This window comes from Ovis canadensis, chromosome Y, assembly GCF_042477335.2.
Source record: "Ovis canadensis isolate MfBH-ARS-UI-01 breed Bighorn chromosome Y, ARS-UI_OviCan_v2, whole genome shotgun sequence".
NCBI classification, from domain to species: domain Eukaryota; kingdom Metazoa; phylum Chordata; class Mammalia; order Artiodactyla; family Bovidae; genus Ovis; species Ovis canadensis.
Window position 1 is genome coordinate 7,697,433 of NC_091271.1, and position 23,998 is coordinate 7,721,430.

General features: G+C 38.9%; 1 protein-coding gene across 1 annotated transcript in view; it reads left to right on the forward strand.

The window, feature by feature from the left end:
- Positions 1 to 18,546, forward strand: part of LOC138431271 (neuronal membrane glycoprotein M6-b) — a 39,393-nt gene extending 20,847 nt beyond the window's left edge. The window contains 2 exon segments of the mRNA XM_070289519.1: positions 15,490 to 15,500; positions 18,412 to 18,546. Coding sequence (XP_070145620.1) covers positions 15,490 to 15,500; positions 18,412 to 18,546 — 146 coding nt within the window.
- The last annotated feature ends 5,452 nt before the right edge of the window (positions 18,547 to 23,998 follow it).

Genomic DNA, 23,998 nt, shown 5'->3' on the forward strand with positions numbered 1-23,998 from the left:
ACCATCCCACCCAAGTGTGAAGTGTCAGGGAAGTGGCCAGCATTGTCTGTGTCTTACTGGCATGTTCTGTTTTACAGAACATTTCTGGAAACTATTTCACAGGCTTTAAAAAAAATTATTTACATTTTAATTGGAGGCTAATTACTTTACATTGTTTTTTTCCATGCATTGACATGAATCAGCCATGGCTATACATGTGTTCCCCATCCTGAATCCCCCTCCTACCTCCCTCCCATCCCATCCCTCAGGGTTATAGCAGTGCACTGCATTTGAGTGCCCTCTTTCATGCATTGAACTTGGACTGGTCATCTATTTCACATGTGGTAATATACTTGTTTCAATGCTATTCTGTTAAATCATCCCAACCTTGCCTTCTCTCACAGAGTCCAAAAGTCTGTTATTTATATCGGTGTCTCTTTTTTTATCTCACATATAGGGTCATTGATTCCATTGTGTATAGGTACCACAGCATTCTTACCCATTCATCTGCCAATGGACATCTAGGTTGCTTCCAATCCTAGCTATTGTAAACAGTGCCATGATGAACATTGGGGTACGCATGTTTCTTTCAATTCTGGTTTCCTTGGTGTGTATGCCCAGCAGTGGGATTGGGGAGTCATATGGCAGTTCTAGTTCCAGTTTTTTACAGAATCGCCACACTGTTCTCCATAGCAGCTATAATAGGTTGCATTCCCACCAGCAGTGTAAGAAGGTTCCCTTTTCTCCACACCCTCCCCAGCATTGTTTGTAGACATTTTGATAGCAGCCATTCTGACCAGCATGAGATGGTACTTCATTGTGGTTTTGATTTGCATTTCTCTGATGAATGATGTTTAGCATCTTCTCATATATTTGGTAACCATCTGTATGTCCACCTTGGAGAAATCTCTGTTTAGTTCTTTGACCCATTACTTGATTGGGTCATTTATTTTCCTGGTATTGAGCTGCATGGACTGCTTGTATATTTGGAGATGAATTCTTTGTCAGTTGCTTTGTTTGCTACTTTCTCCCATTTTGAACATTCTTTTCACATTGTTATAGTTTCCTTTATTGTGCAAAAGCTTTTAAGTTTAATTAGGTCCCATTTGTTTATTTTTGCTTTTATTTCCATTACTCTGTGAGGTGGGTCATAGAGAATCCTGCTGTGATTTATGTCAGAGAGTGTTTTGCCTATGCTTTCCTCTAGGAGTTTTCTAGTTTCTGGTCTTATATTTAGATCTTTAATCCATTTTGAGTTTATTTTTGTGTATGGTATTACAAAGTGTTCTAATTTCCTTTAATTTACAGGCAGTTGACCCATTTTCCCAGCACCACTTGTTAAAGAGATTGTCTTTTTCATTGTATTCTTGCCTCCCTTGTCAAAGATAAGGCATCCATAGGTGCATGGATTTATCTCTAGGCTTCCTATTTTGTTCCATTGATCTATATTTCTGTCTTTGTGCCAGTACCATACTGTCTGGATGACTGTGGCTTTGCAGTAGAGCCTGAAGTCAGGCAGGTTGATTCCTCCAGTTCATTCTTCTTTCCCAAGATTGCTTTGGGTATTTGAGATTTTTTGCATTTCCATACAAATTGTGAAATTATTTGTCCTAGTTCTCTGAAAACCCATTGATAGCTTGATAGGGATTGCATTGAATGTATAGAATGCTTTGGGTAGTACAGTCATTTTCATTATATTGATTCTTTCAATCCATTAACATGGTATATTTCTCCATCTATTTGTGTCATCTTTGATTTCTTTCATCAGTGTTTTATAGTTTTCTATATAAAGGTCTTTTGTTTCTTTAGATAGATTTATTCCTAAGTATCTTCCCTGGTGGCTCATATGGTAAATCGTCTGCCTACGTTGTTGGAGGCCTGGGTTCAGTCCCTGGGTTGGGAAGATCACCTGGAGAAGGAAATGGCAATCCACTCCAGTGTTCTTGCCCGGAAAATCCCATGGATGGAGGAGCCTGGTAGGCTACAGTCCATGGGGGTCACAAAGAGTTGGACACAACTGAGCTACTTCACTTTCACTTTCTTTTCATTCAGAGGAATGGCAAAGATGGTGAGAGAAATAGCTGGTATAAATTTGATGATGGAGATGTAACAGAGTGTAAAATGGATGATGATGAAAAAATGAAAAATCAGTGTTTTTGTGGAGAGTACATGGGAGACGTATTTGATCATATGATGAAACGCATGTCATACAGAAGGCAGGAAAGATGGTGGAATGCTTATATACTGCTTTATGAACGAATGGACACAATAGACCAAGAAGATGAAATGATAAGATACATATCAGAGCTAACTATCACAACACCCCATCAGATTATGTCACCAGCCATTGAGAGAAGTGTGCGAAAACAAAATGTGCAATTCATGCGTAACCGAATGCAGTACAGTTTAGAATATTTTCAGTTTGTGAAAAATTTGCTTACATGTAATGGTATTTACTTAAGCCCTGCTCCAGGTAAGTTTTTTTCATAAAATTATTTACACTCATTTCAGTTTAAATGCATCAGCATATTCAGTGCCAGTTAATTAAGTTACCCATACTTTTTAATAGTGGCAGTCAGTATTTGGAGACAGAAAAACTTGAACTTAGGAGAGTTTTGACTAAGCATTAGTTTGAAACGTAGATTGGTTAAGTGCCGAGATAAGTGCTGAAGATTACTTTTAGCTAAAAAAAAAAAAAAAAAGAGCATTTATTTAAGCACTTTTAAGCAAAGATTCAGAGAAGGCAATGGCACCCCACTCCAGTACTCCAGCAACTTCACTTTCACTTTTCACTTTCATGCATTGGAGAAGTTCTTGCCTGGAGAATCTCAGGGACTGGGGACCCTGATGGGCTGCCGTCTATGGGATCACACAGAGTTGGACACGACTGAGCGACTTAGCAGCAGCAGCAGGCAAAGATTGTGTTTGATTGTTAATGTGCTTTTTATTGAAGGACAAGATCACTTATTGCCTGAAGCTGAAGAAATTACTATGATTAGCATTCAGCTTGCAGCTAGGTTCCTTTTTACCACTGGATTTCACACAAAGAAAATAGTCCGTGGCCCTGCCAGTGATTGGTACATAGCTTTCATTTCATTTATTTTGTACTTACAATTGGTAAAGTATATGATAAGATTGCTTTATTTTCTGATTAGATTGCTTTATTTTCTCCTGACTATGGGAGTGATTTCAAATTTTAAATATAAGATAAAAGTCTTGGTAGCAGTGTTGTGAGAAACTGTGTATTTAAAATGCTTGTTAAGTCTTTGATATATGGATTCTGGCTTATGTTTAAAAAGATAGAGGAGTTTTTCACTCTCAGACATAAATCACAGCAGGATCCTCTATGATCCACCTCCCAGAATTCTGGAAATAAAAACAAAAATAAACAAATGGGATCTAATTACAATTAAAAGCTTCTGCACAACAAAGGAAAATATAAGCAAGGTGAAAAGACAGCCTTCTGAATGGGAGAAAATAATAGCAACTGAAGCAACTGACAAACAACTAATCTCAAAAATACACAAGCAACTTATGCAGCTCAATTCCAGAAAAATACACGACCCAATCAAAAAATGGGCCAAAGAACTAAATAGACATTTCTCCAAAGAAGACATACGGATGGCTAACAAACACATGAAAAGATGCTCAACATCACTCATTATTAGAGAAATGCAAATCAAAACCACAATGAGGTACCACTTCACACCAGTCAGAATGGCTATGATCCAAAAATCTGCAAGCAATAAATGCTGGAGAGGGTGTGGAGAAAAGGGAACCCTCCTACACTGTTGGTGGGAATGCAAACTAGTACAGCCACTATGGAGAACAGTGCGGAGATTCCTTAAAAAATTGCAAATAGAACTACCTTATGACCCAGCAATCCCACTGCTGGGCATACACACTGAGGAAACCAGAATTGAAAGAGACACATGCACCCCAATGTTCATCACAGCACTGTTTATAATAGCCAGGACATGGAAACAACCTAGATGTCCAGCAGCAGATGAATGGATAAGAAAGCTGTGGTACATATACACAATGGAGTATTACTCAACTGTTAAAAAGAATTCATTTGAATTCATTTGAATCAGTTCTGATGAGATGGATGAAACTGGAGCCGATTAGAGTGAAGTAAGCCAGAAAGAAAAACACCAATACAGTATACTAACACCTATATATGGAATTTAGAACGATGGCAATGACGACCCTGTATGCAAGACAGCAAAAAAGACACAGATGCGTATAACGGACTTTTGGACTCAGAGGGAGAGGGAGAGGGTGGGATGATTTGGGAGAATGGCATTCTAACATGTATACTATCATGTAAGAATCGAATCGCCAGTCTATGTCTGATGCAGGATACAGCATGCTTGGGGCTGGTGCATGGGGAGGACCCAGAGAGATGTTATGGGGAGGGAGGTGGGAGGGGGGTTCATGTTTGGGAACGCATGTAAGAATTAAAGATTTTAAAATTAATAAAATAAAATAAAATAAAATGCTGGAAAATAAATAAATAAAATAGATAGAGGAGTTTTAAATGATTGTTTATATTTATAAAGGTATGGAAGACACTATAATACCTTGAGATGATAACTGTTCATAGCATCTCAGATTAGAAAATGTTAAGGAGATATCACTAGGTCAAAAAGAGATTATCAAATAGATTTGTATTCCCCTGCATACACAGTTCTCATTAAATTCATTTTGTGACTGTGGGAGTAGAAAAGTCAGAGGGCTGGTATTTGTATTAAAACCTACTGTGACTGTGTATTCCTGGAGAGTCCAGTGATTAGGACTCTGTGTTTGCATTGCGAAGTGCCAGGATTCAGTGTCTAGTCAGGGAACTAAAGTCCCATAAGCTGCTTGGCGTGCCACCCTCTCTCTCCCCAGCCCCCCAAACCCCTAAGATTATTAATTATAGAGATCTTTCCTCTTTATTTGGTTCATAGAAAGCAGTTTATTGTAGTGATCAGAATGGGCCCCATGTTGAAAATTCATTTATTTTCCTTTTTCAGGTATGATGCATTGTGCATTCTACTCCGTCACAGCAAGAACGTACGTTTTTGGTTTGCTCATAATGTGCTTTTCAGTGTTTCAAATCGTTTCTCTGAATACCTTCTGGAGTGCCCTAGTGCTGAAGTAAGGGGTGTATTTGCAAAACTTATAGTATTTGTTGCACATTTTTCTTTGCAAGATGGGCCTTGTCCTTCATCTTTCACATCTCCAGGACCTTCTAGTCAGGTAATTGAAAGGTTTGCTTTAATTATGAAATACTTAAGTGTAAATTATATTTTCTTCCAGTTGAAATTAATAAACATGCATTGTTTGTGATATGTACTGTATATGAAGGTTCATACACATTATTGGGTTTATTAAAATTGTTTCCCAGTAAGGTATGGCTATTGGGCAGTTTAAAATATAAGGAACATTTCTTTTATTCAGTTATTTGAGGCTCTGTACTAAGTTTTCATGTAATGTTAATTTTATAAAGGCTGAGTTTTTTGTTGACTACATTTTTAGCATAAGGCTACACATGGTTTTTATTTTATTATTCTCTAACACTTAAAACAACATATAAAACATCTGATACGAAATCTCTCCAGCTCTTCCTCTCTAAAAAAGCAAATGTATTTAATAAGTTTGTATGTGATACTTCTGTGAACATACCCTTTTAATGCAAATAGAAGTATACCGTTGTGTATCTTGTTGCTGATAAAACAGTAAATTATGCTTCACAGGCATGTGACAATTTAAGTTTGAGTGATCATCTACTAAGAGCAGTGTTAAATCTCCTGAGAAGGGAAGTGTCTGAACATGGTCGTCATTTACAGCAATATTTCAATCTGTTTGTCATGTATGCCAATTTAGGTAAGAATTTCATGATTCTTTTTAATGTGTTATTTTGTATTTACATAGTAAATGATGAAATTATTTATTTCAGTGTTGAGAACTAATCTTATCTAAAATACAAGCAGTATTCTAGGTTTATCCTTGAAATCCTTTGCAGATTTTTTTGTATAATTTTTTTTTCCTTAAGAGTTGGTTCTTTATTTTTTGCTGTACTGGGTTTTCTTTGCTGCATGGGCTTTCTCTAGTTGCTGTGAGCAGAGGCTATTATCTAGTTGTGGTATGCAGGCTTCTCATTGTGGTGGCTTCTGTTGTAGAACAGGGGATCTAGGGTGCACAGCATATGGGCTCAGTAGTTGTAGTTCCTGGGCTCTAAAGCACAGGTTCAATAGTTGTGGTGTATGGGCTTAGCTGCTCTGTGGAACGTGGGATTCTTCCAGAGCAGAAATTGAACCTGTGTCTCCTGCATTACGGGGAGGACTCTTTACCACTGAGCAATCTGGGAAGCCCATGTATAACTTTTTAATGGTATTTCTCAGGTTGTGTTCTAAGGTATTTATGCACTTACTATTTCAGTAGTCTTTAAGGTCATAGATTATGTTCATGTTTTATCTTAAATCTGGCTTTAAGAAAACTACTCACTCCCAAACCACATCTCATGCTATCTGAATCAGAATTCCTAGGACTAGGAAAAGAAATCTGTATTTTCTGAAGGATTGCAAGCAGTCGTACCTTTCAGGTTTAAGAATTATTTCCCAAAGAAATTGGCCTTTTGTGCATATGTTTTGGTTAAAAGAAATTGAAATCCATGACAGTGTATGTAGTTGTTTACTTAAAAGTTCTTCTGTTTAAATCAATACCAGTTAGTAACTATCATTTTCAATATAACCTTTTTAGAGTAGCCTACATTTTTCCTGAATGGTCTAGTGGTTTTCCCTACTTTCTTCAATTTAAGTCTGAATTTGGCAATGAGGAGTTCATGATCTGAGCCATAGTCAGCTCCGTCTTGTTTTTGCTGACTGTATAGAGCTTCTTCATCTTTGGCTGCAAAGAATATAATCGATCTGATTTCTGTGTTGACTATCTGGTGCTGTCCATGTGTAGAATCTTCTCGTGTGTTGTTGGAAGAGGGTGTTTGCTATGACCAGTGCGTTCTCTTGGCAGAACTCTTTTAGCCTTTGCCCTGCTTCATTCTGTACTCCCCAATGCCAAACTTGCCTGTTACTCCAGGTGTTTCTTGACTTCCTACTTTTCCATTCCAGTCCCCTATAATGAAAAGGACATCTTTTAGAAAAGGACATCTTTTGGGGGTGTTAATTCTAGAAGGTCTTGTAGGTCTACATAGACCGTTCAGCTTCAGCTTCTTCAGCATTACTGGTCAAGGCATAGACTTTGAAAATGGTGGTATTGAATGGTTTGCCTTGGAAATGAACAAAGATCATTCTGTCATTTTTGAGACTTCATGCAAGTACTGCATTTCGGACTCTTTTGTTGACTGTGATGGCTACTCCATTTCTTCTAAGGGATTCTTGCCCACAATAGTAGATACAATGGTCACCTGAGTTAAATTCACTCATTCCAGTCAATCTTAGTTTGCTGAATCCTAAAATGTTGGCATTCACTCTTGCCATCTCTTGTTTGATCTCTTCCAATTTGCCTGGACCTAACATTCCAGGTTCCTATGCAATGTTTCTCTTTACAGCATTGAACCTTGCTTCTGTCACCAGTCACATCCACATCTGTGTGTTGTGGCCAAAGTACTGCAGTATTCTTGCCTTGAGAATCCTATGAATGGAATGAAAATGGCAAAAAGATAGGTCACTGAAAGATGAACTTTTCAGAGATTCATTTGAAAAGACCCTGATGCTGGGAAAGATTGAAGTTGAGGGAGAGGGAAATGACAGAAGATGAGATGGTTGGATGGCATCACTGACTCAGTGGACATGAGTTTGACTAAAACTGTGGGAGTTGGTGATGGACAGGGAGGCCTGGCATGCTGCAGTCCATGGGGTCAAAAAGAGTCAGACATGACTGAGCAAATGAACTGAACTGAACTGAACCGAACTTTTTCCCTAACACCAATTCACTTATTTTTGGTGGTTACCTAAAGAGTGGGAGGGAGAGGATATAGGTATACATCAGCTGATTTACATTGTTCACAGCAGAAATTAACACAATGTTATAATCTCTTATATTCCAATAGATTTTCTTATCTGGCTGTCTAGGAGTCTGGAAAACTCTTTTGATGGGGACTTTGCATGGCAGCGGTGAATCAGTTTTGAGGATATGTTGAGCCAAGAATACATAAATATTTTTTGTGACATTTTCATTATTATTTAGGTTATTGTTTACTAAGGGAGGAAAGAGAACCAATTTTTATTGAAGTATAATTGAGTATAAGTTACAGACATAAGGAGAGTAATTCACAATTTTTTTTTTTTTTACTTTACAATGTTATATTGGTTTTTCCATACATTGACATGAATCCACCATGGGTGTACATGTGTTCCCCATCCTGAACCTTCCTCTCACCTCCCTTCCCATCCCATCCCTCTGGGTTATCCCAGTGCACCAGCCTGAGCACTGTGTATCATGCATCGAACCTGGACTGGCGATCTGTTTCACATATGATAATATACATGTTTCAATGACATTCTCCTATATCATCCCACCCTCGCCCTCTCCCACAGAGTCCAAGACTGTTCTATACATGTTTGTCTGTTTTACTGTCTTGCATACAGGGTTATTGTTACCTTCTTTCTAAATTCCATGTATATGCATTAGTATACTGTATTGGTGTTTTTCTTTCTGGCTTATTTCACTCTGTATAATCGGCTCCAGTTTCATCCACCTCATTAGAACTGATACAAATGTATTCTTTTAAATGGCTGAGTAATATTCTATTGTGTATATGTACCACAGCTTCCTTGTCCATTCATCTGCTGATGGACATCTAGTTTGCTTCCATGTTCTGGCTATTAGAAACAGCACTACAGTGAACATTGGGGCACATGTGTCTTTTTCAGTTCTGGTTTCCTCGTGTGTATGCCCAGCAGTGGGACTGCTGGGTCATATGGCAGTTCTATTTCCAATTTTTAAAGGAATCTCCACACTCTTCTCCATAGTGGCTGTACTAGTTTGCATTCCCACCAACAGTGTAAGAGGGTTCCCTTTTCTCCACACCCTCTCCAGCATTTACTGCTTGTAGACTTTTGGATAGCAGCCATTCTGACTGGCATGAGATGGTACCTCATTGTGGTTTTGATTTGCATTTCTCTGATAATGAGTGATGTTGAGCATCTTTTTATGTGTTTGTTAGCCATCTGTATGTCTTCTTTGGAGAAACGTCTGTCTAGTTCTTTGGCCCTCTTTCTGATTGGGTCTTTTATTTTTCTGGAATTGAGCTGCAGGAGTTGCTTGTATGTTTTTGAGATTAATTCTTTGTCCGTTGCTTCAGTTGCTATTATTTTCATCCATTCTGAAGGCTGTCTTTTCACCTTGCTTATAGTTTCCTTTGTTTTGGGTAAGCTTTTAAGTTTAATTAGGCCCCATTAGTTTATTTTTGCTTTTATTTCCAATATTCTGGAAGGTAGGTCATAGAGGATCCTGCTGTGGTTTGCGTTGGAGAGTGTTTTGCCTATGTTTTCCTCTAGGAGTTTTTAGTTTCTGGTCTTACGTTTAGATCTTTAATCCAGTTGAGTTTATTCTTGTTGTTGGTGTTAGAAAGTGTTTTAGTTTCATCCTTTTACAAGTGGTTGACCAGTTTACCCAGCATCACTTGTTCAAGACATTGTCTTTTCTCCATTGTATATTCTTGCCTCCATTGTCAAAGATAAGGTGTCCATAGGTATGTGGATTTATCTCTGGGCTGTCTATTTTGTTCCATTGATCTATATTTCTTTCTTTGTGCCAGTACCATACTGTCTTGATGACTGTGGCTTTGTAGTAGAGACTGAAGTCAGGCAGGTTGATTCCTCCAGTTCCATTCTTCTTCCTCAAGATTGCTTTGCCTATTCGAAGTTTTTTGTATTTGCATACAAATTTTGAAATTATTTGTTCTAATTCTGTGAAAAATACTGTTGGTAGCTTGATAGGGATTGCATTGAATCTATAGATTTCTTAGTGTTGTATACTCATTTTCACTATATTGATTCTTCCACTCCATGAACACGATATATTTCTCCATCTATTTGTGTCCTCTCTGATTTCTTCAGTGTTTTATAGTTTTTTATATATAGGTCTTTTGTTTCTTTAGGTAGATAATTCTTAAGCATTTTATCATATTCATTGCAATGGTGAATGGAATTGTTTCCTTAATTTCTCTTTCTGTTTTCTCATTGTTACTGTATGGAATGCAAGGGATTTCTGTGTGTTAATTTTATATCCTGCAGCTTCATTATATTCATTGGTTAGCTCTAGTAATTTTCTGATGGTGTCTTTAGGGTTTTCTCTGTAGAATATCATGTTTTCTGCAAACAGTGAGAGTTTTACTTCTTATTTTCCAATCTGGATTGCTTTTATGTCTTTTTCTTCTCTGATAGCTGTGGCCAAAACTCCCAAAACTATGTTGAAGAGTAGTGATGAGAGTGGGCACCCTTGTCTTGTCCCTGACTTTAAGGAAAATGCTTTCAATTTTTCACCATTGAGGAGAATGTTTGCTGTGGGTTTATCATATATGGCTTTTATTATGTAGAGGTATGTTCTTCCTATGCATGCTTTCTGGAGGGTTTTCATCATAAATAGATATTGGATTTTGTCAAAGGCTTTCTCTGCATCTATATGAGAGATAATCATATGGTTTTATCTTTCAATTTGTTAATGTCATATATCACATTGATTGATTTGTGACTATTGAAGAATCCTTGCATACCCAGGATAAAGCTCACTTGGTCATGATGTATGATGTTTTTAATATGTTGTTGGATTATGTTTGCTAGAATTTTGTTGATGATTTTGGCATCTATATTCATCAGTGACATTGGCCTGTAGGATTCTTTTTTGTGTGGCATCTTTGTCTCTGGTTTTGGTATTAGGGTGATGGTGGCCTCATAGAATGAGTTTGGCAGTTTACCTTTCTCTGCAATTTCCTGGAACTGTTTGAGTAGGATAGGTGTTAGCTCTTCTGTATAAAGTTTTGTAGAATTCATCTGTGACACCCTCTTGTCCTGGGCTTTGTTAGTTGGAAGATTTTTTTTATTATACTTTTGATTTCCATGCTTGTGATGCATCCGTTAAGATTTTCTATTGCTTTATGGCTCAGTTTTGGAAGGTTATACTTTTCTAAGAATTGTCCATTTTATTGTCATATAGTTGCTAATATTAGTCTCTTATGATCCTTTGTATTTTTGTGTTGTCTGTTCTGATTTCTCAATTCTCATTTCTAATTTTGTTGATTTGACTCTTCTTCCTTTTTTTCTTGGAGTCTGGCTAATATTTGTGTATTTGATTTATCTTCAGAGAGAACTAGCCTTTAGTTTTGTTGATTTTTTGCAATAGTCTCCTTTGTTTCTTTTTCCATTTATTTCTGCCGTAATTTTTATGATTTCCTCCCTTCTCCTAACTTTGGTGTTCCTAATTTCTTCTTTTTCTAGTTGCTTTAGGTGTGAAGTTAGGTTATTTATTTGATTTTTCTCTTGTTTCTTGAGGTAAGCTTGTATTGGTATGAACCTTTCCCTTAGCACTGCTTTTACTGATTACCACAGATTTTGGGTTGTTGTGTTTTATTTTCATTTGTGTCCATGCATATTTTGATTTCTTTCATGATTTCTTCTGTGATGTGTGGTTTTTCAGAAGTGTGTTGTTTAGTGTGAATATGTTTGTATTTTTAATAGTTTTCCCCCCTGTAATTGACATCTAATCTTACTGCACTGTGATCAGAAAAGTTGGTTGAAATGATTTTCTTTTTTTAATTTAGCAAGGCTAGATTTATGGCCCAGGATGTGATCTATCCTGGAGAATGTTTCGTGTGCACTTGAGAAAAAGGTGAAATTCATTGTTTTGCAATGAAATATCCTATAGATAGCAATTGGCTCTAACTGACCCATTGTATCATTTACAGTTTGTGTTTCCTTGCTAATTTTCTGTTTGATTGATCTATCGATGCTGTGAGTGGGATATTAAAGTCTCCCACTATTATAGTGTCACTGTTAATTTTCCTTTCCATACTTGCTAACATTGCCTTACATATAGAGATGCTCCTATGTTGGGTGCATATACATTTATCATTGTTATATCTTCTTCTTGGATTGATCCTTTGATCATTATATAGTGTCCTTCTTTGTCTCTTTTCACTGCCTTTATTTCAAACTATAGGATATGAGTATTGCTACTCCTGCTTTCTTTTGGTTTCCATTGGCATGAAATCTCTTTTTCCAGCCCTTCACTTTCAGTTCATATGTGCCCCTTGTTTTGAGGTGGGTCACTTGTAGACATCATATATAGGAGTCTTGTTTTTTAATCCATTCAGCCAGTCTTTGTCTTTTGGTTGGGGCATTCAAACCATTTATATTTAAGATAATTAATGATAAGCACGATCCCATTGCCATTTACCTTATTGTTTTGGGTTCAAGTTTTTTGTGTTTTTTTGTCTAGAAAAGATCCTTTAGCATTTGTTGAAGAGCTGGTTAGATGGTGCTGAATTCTCTCGGCGTTTGCTTTTCTGTAAAGCTTTTGGTTTCTCTTTCGTATTTGAATGAGATCCTTGCTGGGTACAGTAATCTGGGTTGTAGGTTTTTCTCTTTCATCACTTTAAGTATGTCCTGCCATTCCTTCTGGCCTGAAAAGTTTCTATTGAAAGACCAGCTGTTATCCTCATGAGGATCCCCTTCGGTGTTATTTATTGCTTTTCCCTTCCTGTTTTTAACATTTGCTCTTCACATTTGATGTTCATTAATTTGATTGATCTGTGTTGGGGTATTTCACCTTGGGTTTTTCCTTTTGGGACTCTCTGGGTTTTTAGACTTGGGTGGCCATTTCCTTCTCCCTTTTAGGGAAGTTTTCAACTATTATCTCCTTAAGTATTTTCTCATGGCCTTTCTATTTGTCTTCTCCTTCTGGGATTCATATGATTCAAATGTTGGGGTGTTTAACATTGTCCCAGAGGTTGTCCTTATTTAATTTTTTCTTTTTTCCTCTCTGCTTTATTTCCATCATTCTATCTTCCACCTCACTTATCCTATCTTCTGCCTCAGTTATTCTACTGTTGGTTCCCTCCAGAGTGCTTTTGATCTCAGTTATTGCATTATTCATGATTGATGGACTCTTTTTAAAATTTCTTCTATATCCTTGATAAACATGTCTTGCATCTTCTCAGTCCTTGTCTCTAGTCTATTTATCTGTAACTCCATTTTGTTTCAAGATTTTGAATCATTTTTTAGTGTCATTATTCTGAATTCTTTTTCAGGTAGACTCCCTGTCTCCTTCTCTTTTGTTTGGTTTGGTGGGCATTTATCATATTCCTTTACCTGATGAATATTTCTCTGCCTTTTCATCTGGTTTATATTGCTGTGTTAAGGGTGCTCTTTCTGTAGGCTTGAACTTTGTGGGTCCTCTTTATTGTGAAGACTGCTCCCTGTGGGTGGCTTTGGTCTACTGACTTGTCATGATTTTTTGGTTACAGGACCTTGTGTCTGTGTTCTGGTGGGTGGAGCTGGATCTGTTCTCTCTGGAGGGCAATGTTTTGGGGTGTTTATGGATTTGGCTTGGCTTTGGACAGCATGTATTTTAATGTTCGATGCTGTGTTCATGCATTGCTGGAGAATTAGCATGGTATGTCTTGCTCTTGAGCCTCTTGGCTCATGGGTAGAGCTTGGTTTCAGTGTAGGTATGGAGGCTTTGGGATGAACTCTTGTCTATTAATGCTCCCTGAAGTCAGGACTTTTCTGAAGCTCTCGAGTTTTGGAGTTAAGTCTTCTACCTCTGGCTTTCACTCATATTCTTGCAGTAGCCTCAAGACTTCTCCATCCATACAGCACAGATGATAAAATGGTGAAAGATTCTTCACAATGAGGGATTCCTAAAGAAGTTCACAGAGTTACATGGAGAAGAGAAGATGGAGGAGGGAGATAGAGGTGACCAGGAGAAGAGGGGGAGTCAAAGAGGGAGAGAGCAAGCTAGCCAGTAATCAATTCCCCATGTGCTCTCCACAGTCTGGAACACCCAGAGAGATTCACAGATTTAAGTAGAGAAGAGAAAGGGGAGGGAGGAGATAAAGGTGACCTAGGGGAGAAAGGGAGAGTCAGAAGGGGAGAGAGCATTCAAGCCAGTAATAACACCCTGATGTGAAAATGGATATTGAAAATTAGATTCTTTTCTTTTTTTTTAAATGAAAATTAGATTCTTAAAGGTACTAAATGGATAACAAACAGAAAAAAAACAAAGATTAAAAATCTAGAGTAGAGGTTAGACTCTCAAAAATACAATATTAAACAAAAAAACCAATCACAAAAATTATAAAATATATATATGAAATTTGCTTTAAAAGGTAATAGTAGGTTATAAAAATGAAAATAAAGGAGTAATAAAGAACTTATTTAAAAATAATAATAGTAAAAATATATCTAAGAATTTATTTGAAGCTGTTGTGGGCAGTGTGGGGTCAGCTCCGTTTCATATAGTTCCTTGTTCCAGCTTGTACTTCTGCTGAAGTTCTATATCCCCTTTCCAATGCTTAGTCAATGTTAACTGCTTTTATATGTTGGTTTTTAATCTGTCAGGTGACAGGTAAAAATAAAAAGTGACAGGTTTTTACCTGTCATTTCCAGAATGGTTCCCTCTTCTTTTTTTATTTTGCCTTCCTCTGTTTGCAAGTCTCTTCCAGTTCAGTTCAGTTCAGTCGCTCAGGTGTGTCCGACTCTTTGCGACCCCATGAATCCCAGCACGCCAGGCCTCCCTGTCCAGCACCAACTCCTGGAGTTCACTCAGACTCGCGTCCATCGAGTCCGTGATGCCATCCAGCCATCTCATCCTCGGTCGTCCCCTTCTCCTCCTGCCCCCAATCCCTCCCAGCATCAGAGTCTTTTCCAATGAGTCAACTCTTCACATGAGGTGGCCAAAGTACTGGAGTTTCAGCTTTAGCATCATTCCCTCCAAAGAAATCCGAGGGTTGATATTCAGAATGGACTTGTTGGATCTCCCTGCAGTCCAAGGGACTCTCAAGAGTCTTCTCCAATACCACAGTTCAAACGCATCAATTCTTCAGCGCTCAGCCTTCTTCACAGTCCAACTCTCACATCCACACATGACCACAGGAAAAACCATAGCCTTGACTAGATGGACTTTAGTCGGCAAAGTAATGTCTCTGCTTTTGAATATGCTATCTAGGTTAGTCATAACTTTTCTTCCAAGGAGTAAGCGTCTTTTAATTTCATGGCTGCAATCACCATCTGCAGTGATTTTGGAGCCCCCCCAAAATTAAGTCTGACACTGTTTCCACTGTTTCTCCCTCTATTTCCCATAAAGTGATGGGACGAGATGCCATGATCTTTGTTTTCTGAATGTTGAGCTTTAAGCCAACTTTTCCACTCTCCTCTTTTACTTTCATTAAGAGGCTTTTTAGTTCCTCTTCACTTTCTGCCATAAGGGTGGGGTCATCTGCATTTCTGAGGTTATTGGTATTTCTCCCAGCAATCTTGATTCCAGCTTGTGTTTCTTCCAGTCCAGCGTTTCTCATGATGTACTCTGCATAGAAGTTAAATAAGCAGGGTGACAATATACAGCCTTGACTTGGTCCTTTTCCTATTTGGAGCCAGTCTGTTGTCCCATGTCCAGTTCTAAGTGTTGCTTCCTGGCCTGCATACAGATTTATCTTTAGTATCTGATTTCTGCCTTGACACAATAAGGAGAAGGTGGTCATTTATTTAGGCTCACTTGTTCCATTGTGTTATGGGAAGGGAGGGACATTGCAAACAAACATCACTGGTGTGTGTGTTAGGGGAATGTTTGCAGTGTGTGTTTTGCAGTGTATAGGTTTGCCCCATTTTATGACGCTGGGTTTGCCCCAGCTCACAGTGGTGTGTACTTTCTGGGTCTACACTGCTTAGGCTCCAGGTTGCTCTGCAGGGGTGCTTCCAAAGTAGGCTCTGCATTTTGTGCACTTCCTGGATCTAAGCTGCTCAGGTTCAGGTTCTCAGGTACTCCACAAGGGCACAGACTCAGTTGGCATGTGTTTTGTGTCTTCCCTGGTCCAAGCAGCTCAGACACACTGGTGCTTGGTGAGCACACTGTCCCAGATGGGCCATGAATCTTAATCACCTCTTTGGTCTGGGCCACTCAGTTTCCCTGGTGCACTGCAAGAGCACCGTCTCAGGTGTGTTGTGTGTCTCCTCTGGGGAGCTGATCTTAGGCTGCAACCCTCTTGGCAGATGTCAACTGTCCAGGATTCCAGGAAGACATGGTTAGCAACTGGGAGCCTGCTCAGTTTGGTGTAGGATGCCATCTCTGGGGCTGAGACTGCCCCTTGCCTTCCTGCTCTGGTTGTCGCACACCTGCTTCTCTGCCTCCTACAGGGAGAGGGGCCTGCACACAGTCAGCTAGCTCTCTTTTGGTGTTCACTCAATCCTTTGTTCTGTGGGCAAGCCAGGCTGCATTAGGTTAGAAACTTTCACATGAAGGTTCTCTTTTTTTCTCTCCACAGTTTGGGTTGCTATCTCTCATTAGCCCCATCAGATTGTCCTCAGGGCATTCAGGCCTGGTCCTTACCCTAAGCATTTAGCTTGTACCTCTCTGTCCAGCCCCCACTTGCTGGTGGCCTGTGGGAGCATCTGGGCTACTTCTTCAGAGAGTGGTTAGGTACATATTCTGCACATTGTTATTGTCCTCCCAGTTATGTTGCTCTCTGAGATTCCAAAACTCCCCACAGACCTGCCAGTGAGACAGGGTTTCCTGCTGTTTGGAAACTTCTCCTTCACGACTCCCTCTCCAGGACAGGTCTCCTTCCCTAGCTCTCCCATCTCTTTTTCTCTGTTACATTTTGTCCTACCACCTTTTGAAGAGAATGGGCTGCCTTTCTGGGTGCCTGGTGTCCTCTGCCAGTGTCCAGAAGTTGTTTTGTGGAAGTTGCTCAGCATTCAAATGATCTTTTGATGAATTTGTGGGGGAGAAAGTAGTCTCTCCATCCTATTCCTCCATCATCTTGGAACCACCCTCCTATTTTGCAGTTTTAGATTCAAAATGTTTCTATGGTTATAAAGCTCAATATCATTACAACTACCCCCTAAAAGGTGTGATGAAAACTTGAAGAAAAAAAAAAGAAAATTCACTTATATGTGTTTTTTATAAACAAATATGTATGTTATTGTTTTGGCACACTATTATGTTTCCTTATGGAGTCCTGCAAATTGATAATTTTATATTGTTGTATTTAGTGAAAACAACTGATGTGAGAGTTGGACTGTGAAGAAAGCTGAGCACTGAAGAACTGATGCTTTTGAACTGTGGTGTTGGAGAAGACTCTTGAGAGTCCCTTGGACTGCAGGGAGATTCAACCAGTCCATCTTAAAGGAGATCAGTCCTGGGTGTTCTTTGGAAGGAGTGATGCTGAAGCTGAAACTCCAGTGTTGTGGCCACCTCATGCGAAGAGTAGACTCATTGGAAGAGTCTGACACTGGGAGAGATTGGGGGCAGGAGGAGAAGGGGACGACTGAGGATGAGATGGCTGGATGGCATCACAGACTCGATGGACCTGAGTTTGAGTGAACTCCGGGAGTTGGAGATGGACAGGGAGGCCTGGCGTGCTGCAATTCATGGGGTTGCAAAAAGTCGGACATGACTGAGCAACTGAACTGAACTGACTGAATTGATTCCTCAATAGCCAATTTTCAAACTGCAAGCAAATTTTTAACAGAAGGGGGCAAATTATACCTTGATCTGAAGCCCCCCAAATATTGAGAAGTGACCATGAAATATAAGGTACTTGAAATACAGATTTATTTTTCAAGACAATAGATAGAAAATAATTGTTGCCGTATCAACTATAAAGAATGACAGTAAGGATGTTTATATGTTATAAATTGAAATAATGGCAGCTATGAAATTAAAAATATAGTTTCACTCTAAAAATGTAATAATGCAGAAGGTATGCTTTAGTTTTACATTATTTTTTCATATTAAATATGTAGTCCACATTGTTCACACTTTGAAGCCTTTGGGGAGTTGATTTTTAACTATAAATAGAAAAGCTCTTTCCACAACGATTCTAAAATAACCACACAACGTGTTTCTGAACTTTTGCTCTTGTGGTTTTTTTTTCAGCATTTTATTATTTTTTTTTAATATAAATTTACTTATTTTAATTGGAGGCTAATTACTTTACAATATTGTATTGGTTTTGCCATACATCTCTTGAAATGGTAAATAGCACCCTGTTGGATTTCATTTTTACCTTTTCTTAACAGTAACTTGGGCCATCTTCTCCAAGTTCATTATGTCCATGTACTAAATTTTCTTCACCCTGTTAACATGAAGCAACCTAGCAGAGTTTGTGCTCAGCTCTGACAGCAAAATGAGTGTTAATCTGGAATAACCCTCTTCATTTTTACAGCACAGAAAATCTAATAGGACTCGCAGCTTGCTTTGCCTTCTCACATGCTCACTACCCATCATGTTCATTTAAAGGACACAAGCAAAATGCAGGCTTATCAGGATATGAAAGCAAAGGAGAAACAGGAACTCCAAGATATCCAGTCCTAGTCAAAAGAACAACTCAATTCTGACACATAAATATTGGCCAGAGGGTCTCAGTCAGTGAATTTACAGCTCTGATGAATCATCAGTCAGCTGCTCTGCAGTATAGATGAGTGCTCCACCACACTTTACTGCCTAACTCGAGCTGCTCGGATGTGTTTCTAGGAAAATCTTCCAGTCGGTAACTCTTTTTCTTTAAAACAGATATTGGAGGTTTCATGGGAGCCATTTTAAACAGCAACATTTCAACAAAATGATTGTATATCCTTTTGAAATTTGTGACATGTTCACAGTCCTGCCAAGACAGAGTGTGAGAATACTTCATACCTCTTGATAGGGACCATGCCATACCAGCAGCAGGGAGAGTGATGTAAATTTACTTCTTCCATCTGTTCTCAAGTAAATATATCAACATGGAATTCTGAGAGTTGACACTTACTAAACTTTGACTTCTAATGTGATTCTAATCATTAATAGTCATTTAGTTGACTACATTACTCCAAAATCCAGGAGACATTAATTTCCTGAGCCAACCAGAATCTGTTTTTCAATAATGCTAAAATGAGCCATTAATAATTCTGCTACTAGTGGAGCTGGAGTCTCACACATTAAGGAGGGTTCTAATTAATTGTACAATAATTTCACTTGAATGAAAGGCTAATGACTTATTTCTAATCATTCTTCTTGGGAAATTGAACTCTCAGCTCTGCTTTAATGAATATTTGCCTTAAATTTGTGTCTATATTGTCAGAAGATAATTTAAAAGCCTATACAAATTTTGTTCCATAAATATTTTTATTAATTAGAAAGTACATCCTTAAAATGACCGCTATCCTAAAGCTTCTTAAGTGATCTGGATAGTGAGTTTACAGTTTCATACCCACTATCTGAAACATAACTGGAGATCACAGACCTACTAACAATGCTCAAGTCACTTGGGTATTTATTTCACTTTTACTTATCTAAGCCTTAGTTTTTTCTAATATTAAAGTTTAATTTTGAGTAAGAATTCTGAGTTTAGGCCATATTCAAAACAAACGTTTTCTAAATCATTGTGTTTTGGAATAGTGACTATAGGATTTGGGTATTAATGATGGTAAGCTTTGTGTTACTCTTTTATTAAATGATACATTTTACTGTTGGTGCATCAGTGCTTATAAAACAGAGCTAAATCGTATAGTGTTAACTATATCTATTGACGTTAGGAATAAAATCCTGAGACTTCTCTGATGGCCCAGTGGTAAAGAATCCACCTGACAATGCAGGGGACGTAACTTTGATTCTTGGTCCAGGAAGATCCCACATGCCATTGAGCAACTAAGCCCATGTACCACAATGACTGAGCCTGAGCAACTTAGAGCCTGTGTTTTGCAACAAGAGAAGCCACTGCAACAAGAGAAGCCACTGCAACAAGAAGCCCAAGCACCACAACTAGACAATAACCCCCACTTTCTGTATCTCAAGAAAGCCAGCACACAGCAACAAAGACCCAATGCAGCCAAAACAAACAAAAAAAGAATCAACTTGTGGTTTGGTTATTTCTAAATTTAAAACATAAAAACAGATATATATTAAAATTTTAAAAAGCTTCAGTTCAGTTCAGTTCAGCTGCTCAGTCATGTCCGACTCTTTGCGATCCCATGAATCACAGCACGCCAGGGCTCCCTGTCCAGCGCCATCTCCCGGAGTTCACTCAGACTCACGTCCATCGAGTCTGTGATGCCATCCAGCCATCTCATCCTTGGTCGTCCCCTTCTCCTCCTGCCCCCAATCCCTCCCAGCTTTAGAGTCTTTTCCAATGAGTCAACTCTTCTCATGAGGTGGCCAAAGTACTGGAGTTTCAGCTTTAGCATCATTCCTTCCAAAGAAATCCCAGGGTTGATCACCTTCAGAATGGATTGGTTGGATCTCCTTGCAGTCCAAGGGACTCTCAAGGGTCTTCTCCAACACCACAGTTCAAAAGCATCAATTCTTCGGCACTCAGCCTTCTTCACAGTCCAACTCTCACACCCATACATGATTACTTTTATCAAAATCCTATTAACATGGAATGTTCCTCGAGTATGGCATTTCCATTATTTTCTTTTTTTAATTAATGCCTAAAATTGCCTAATTTTTTACATTGGGAGATAGTCTCTTCTGTGTATAAAAGGTTGGTGTTTTGTTTTTCTGTTGCAAGGCAGACAAGTATTTTTCCTGCAGTGGAGTGCTGTTTAAATCCAGTGTTCTAGAAAAGGCATTGTCTAAAGCCTAGTTGTACCTTTATAATTCTGGTAGCTCATACCAGGGATTTTTGAAAGTTTTAAGTGCCTAAAATTCTTTATATAAAAAGCATTACATTTTTCTATGTATAAATTTTTATACATACAGTGAATGTTTTCTCTTCATGTCAAAGTCTTCCTTTAGAGCTTTTCAAGTGTTACAATAAACATTTATATATAATATTCAATACTTGTGTATACTTATTTTAAAGATCTATTTAGGTGATGATAGTTGTAGATGTTCTAAGCATAATAAAAGAAAATTACACTTTCATTCATCTTTCCACTACACCTAAATGCTATCATTCTTTGTCTTTACTATGGTATCACTTTAAAATAGTATGTATAATCAGGTTTCATTAAATATTATAATCCACCAGGCTGTATCTTACTTAAATACTAATAGCATTCTCAGTTCAGTTCAGTTCAGTCGCTCCGTTGTCCCACTCTTTGTGAAGCCCATGAATCACAGCACGCCAGGCCTCCAAGGCTGTATATTGTCACCCTGCTTATTTAACTTCTATGCAGAGTACATCATGAGACACGCTGGACTGGAAGAAACACAAGCTGGAATCAAGATTGTTGGGAGAAATATCAATAACCTCAGAAATGCAGATGACCCCACCCTTATGGCAGAAAGTGAAGAGGAACTAATAGCCTCTTGATGAAAGTGAAAGAGAGAGTGTAAAACTTGGCTTAAAGCTCAACATTCAGAAAATGAAGATCATGGCATCCAGTCCCATCACTTCATGGGAAATAGATGGGGAAACATTGGAAACAGTATCAGACTTTATTTTTTGGGGCTCCAAAATCACTGCACATGGTGACTGCAACCATGAAATTAAAAGACACTTACTCCTTGGAAGAAAAGTTATGGCCAACCTAGATAGCATATTCAAAAGCAGAGACATTACTTTGCCGACTAAGGTCTGTCTAGTCAAGGCTATGGTTTTTCCTGTGGTCATGTATGGATGTGAGAGTTGGACTGTGAAGAAGGCTGAGCACCGAAGAATTGATGCATTTGAACTGTGGTGTTGGAGAAGACTCTTGAGAGTCCCTTGGACTGCAAGGAAATCCAACCAGTCCATTCTGAAGGAGATCCGCCCTGGGATTTCTTGGAAAGAATGATGCTTAAGCTGAAACTCCAGTACTTTGGCCACCTCATGAGAAGAGTTGACTCATTGGAAAAGACTCTGATGCTGGGAGGGATTGGGGGCAGGAGGAGAAGGGGATGACAGAGGATGAGATGGCTGGATGGCATCACTGACTTGATGGATGTGAGTCTGAGTGAACTACAGGAGCTGGTGCGGGACAGGGTGGCCTGGTGTGCTGAGAGACTGAACTATTTACAACTCTGTAAAAGTAGAAAAAAAAAATTGGCTAGCTTCTCCCACAAATAAAAGTCCTATGCATATGAGAATAGGACAGAGGACTTAAACTTTGCCACTAATTAAGGCAAGTAGAATTAATGAGAGGCTATCATAATAATCCCTGTAAATTGAAAATCATGGAAAATTGAGTTATTTGAGTGTTAAGAGGGTACCTGAGGTATTGTTGAAAGAGAAGATGCCCAATATCTGGTGGCCATATGGCTCAATGCATGAAGGGCTAATAATGAATGCCTGAACAACATTTCTTGCCATTATTTTCAAAGGCATACTTAAAGTGGAAAATTTCTTAGAGGCTCCAGGAATAAAAAACACTCCCAAACCTTCTCGCATATTTACTATGGCCAAACAAGCTTCACCAGCAGAAAAAACTGAGTCCAGATTAAATATGTAAAGGGAAAGAAATCTCTAGGGTTTTAGTAGAAAGACAGAGCAGACCAGTCCTGCCTGTGTTAGGGGCTGAATGAACTTTTGTGCAACACTCCCATGAGTTAATACCTACAAAGTTAGAAGCTGTGCTGGGTACAAAGGAAGTGCTCAGTAAATGTTACCTTTTTTTTTTTTTTGTTACCATCTTTGAAGTATTTGTGTTTTCAAGAAAAGATATGTCAAAAATAAAGAACAGCAGTGACACTGTAGTATTTCTGGGACAAATCAAAAGGACAGTGTTTGGTAGATGGTAGCCCAACTCTGGAGAAAAGCAAAACACTGAAACTTAAAATACTGCCACAGTGTTTGACCAATGTGTACGTGCTGAGTCGCTTCAATCATGTCCTACTTTTTGAGACCCCCATGGAGTGTAGCTTGCCAGGTTCCTTGGTCCATGGAATTCTCTGCCATGCCCTCCTCCAGGGGACCTTTCCAACCCACAGACTGAACCTTCATCTCTTACATCTTTTGCATTGGCAGGCAAGTTCTTTACCACTAGTGCCACCTGGGAAGCCCATATATATACTGCTGCTGCTGCTGCTGCTGCTGCTAAGTCACTTCAGTCGTGTCCGACTCTGTTGACCCCATAGACGGCAGCCCACCAGGCTCCCCCATCCCTGGGATTCTCCAGGCAAGAACACTGGAGTGGGTTGCCATTTCCTTCTCTAATGCATGAAAGTGAAATTGCTCAGTCGTGTCCAACTCTTAGCAACCCATGGACTGCAGTCTACCACGCTCCTCCATCCATGGGATTTTCCAGGCAAGAGTACTGGAGTGGGGTGCCATTGCCTTCTCCAATAGATACACTAAATATATGTAAAACAATACAAGTACATTAATACACTAAAAGGTACAAATGAATATATTTCTATATATGTGTTATGTATATACTAGTCTTCCAAAGAATTCTTACATATGTTTCAGGATTTGAAGGGATAGTGAGAAGGGGATTATTCCCTGGATCTATTTTCTGCATCACTTTTTGCAGTTTACACATGTGCCCTGGGAGTCTTCTGAACCAGTAGGGCAGGCCTGCCAGACCTTCAAGGTGAGATCATCCCTTAAGAGAAAGAAGACAAAACTTCATGCTCAAGGGCAGAAACTCTGGATATAGCATGACATCTTTTGCTCAAATTTGAACCACGGTCCAAACCCCCAAATGGACACATGTCTGACTATGTATGAGGTGTCCTGTGATTGAAAATGGATGGGACTTTTACACTGTGGCCCATGCAGTCCCCATTATATTAAGCATCACTATAAAGCAGAGAGAAGCAGCTCTAGAAGACAGAGGAGTCTTCAGGACCTCTATTGTGGGCCCCACTGGGGACTCCAGGAAAGTCAGTGGGGTTTTGGGGCTGGAGAACTCCAGTACACCACCAGCAGCAGGGCCAGCAGAGAGCAAAGGGC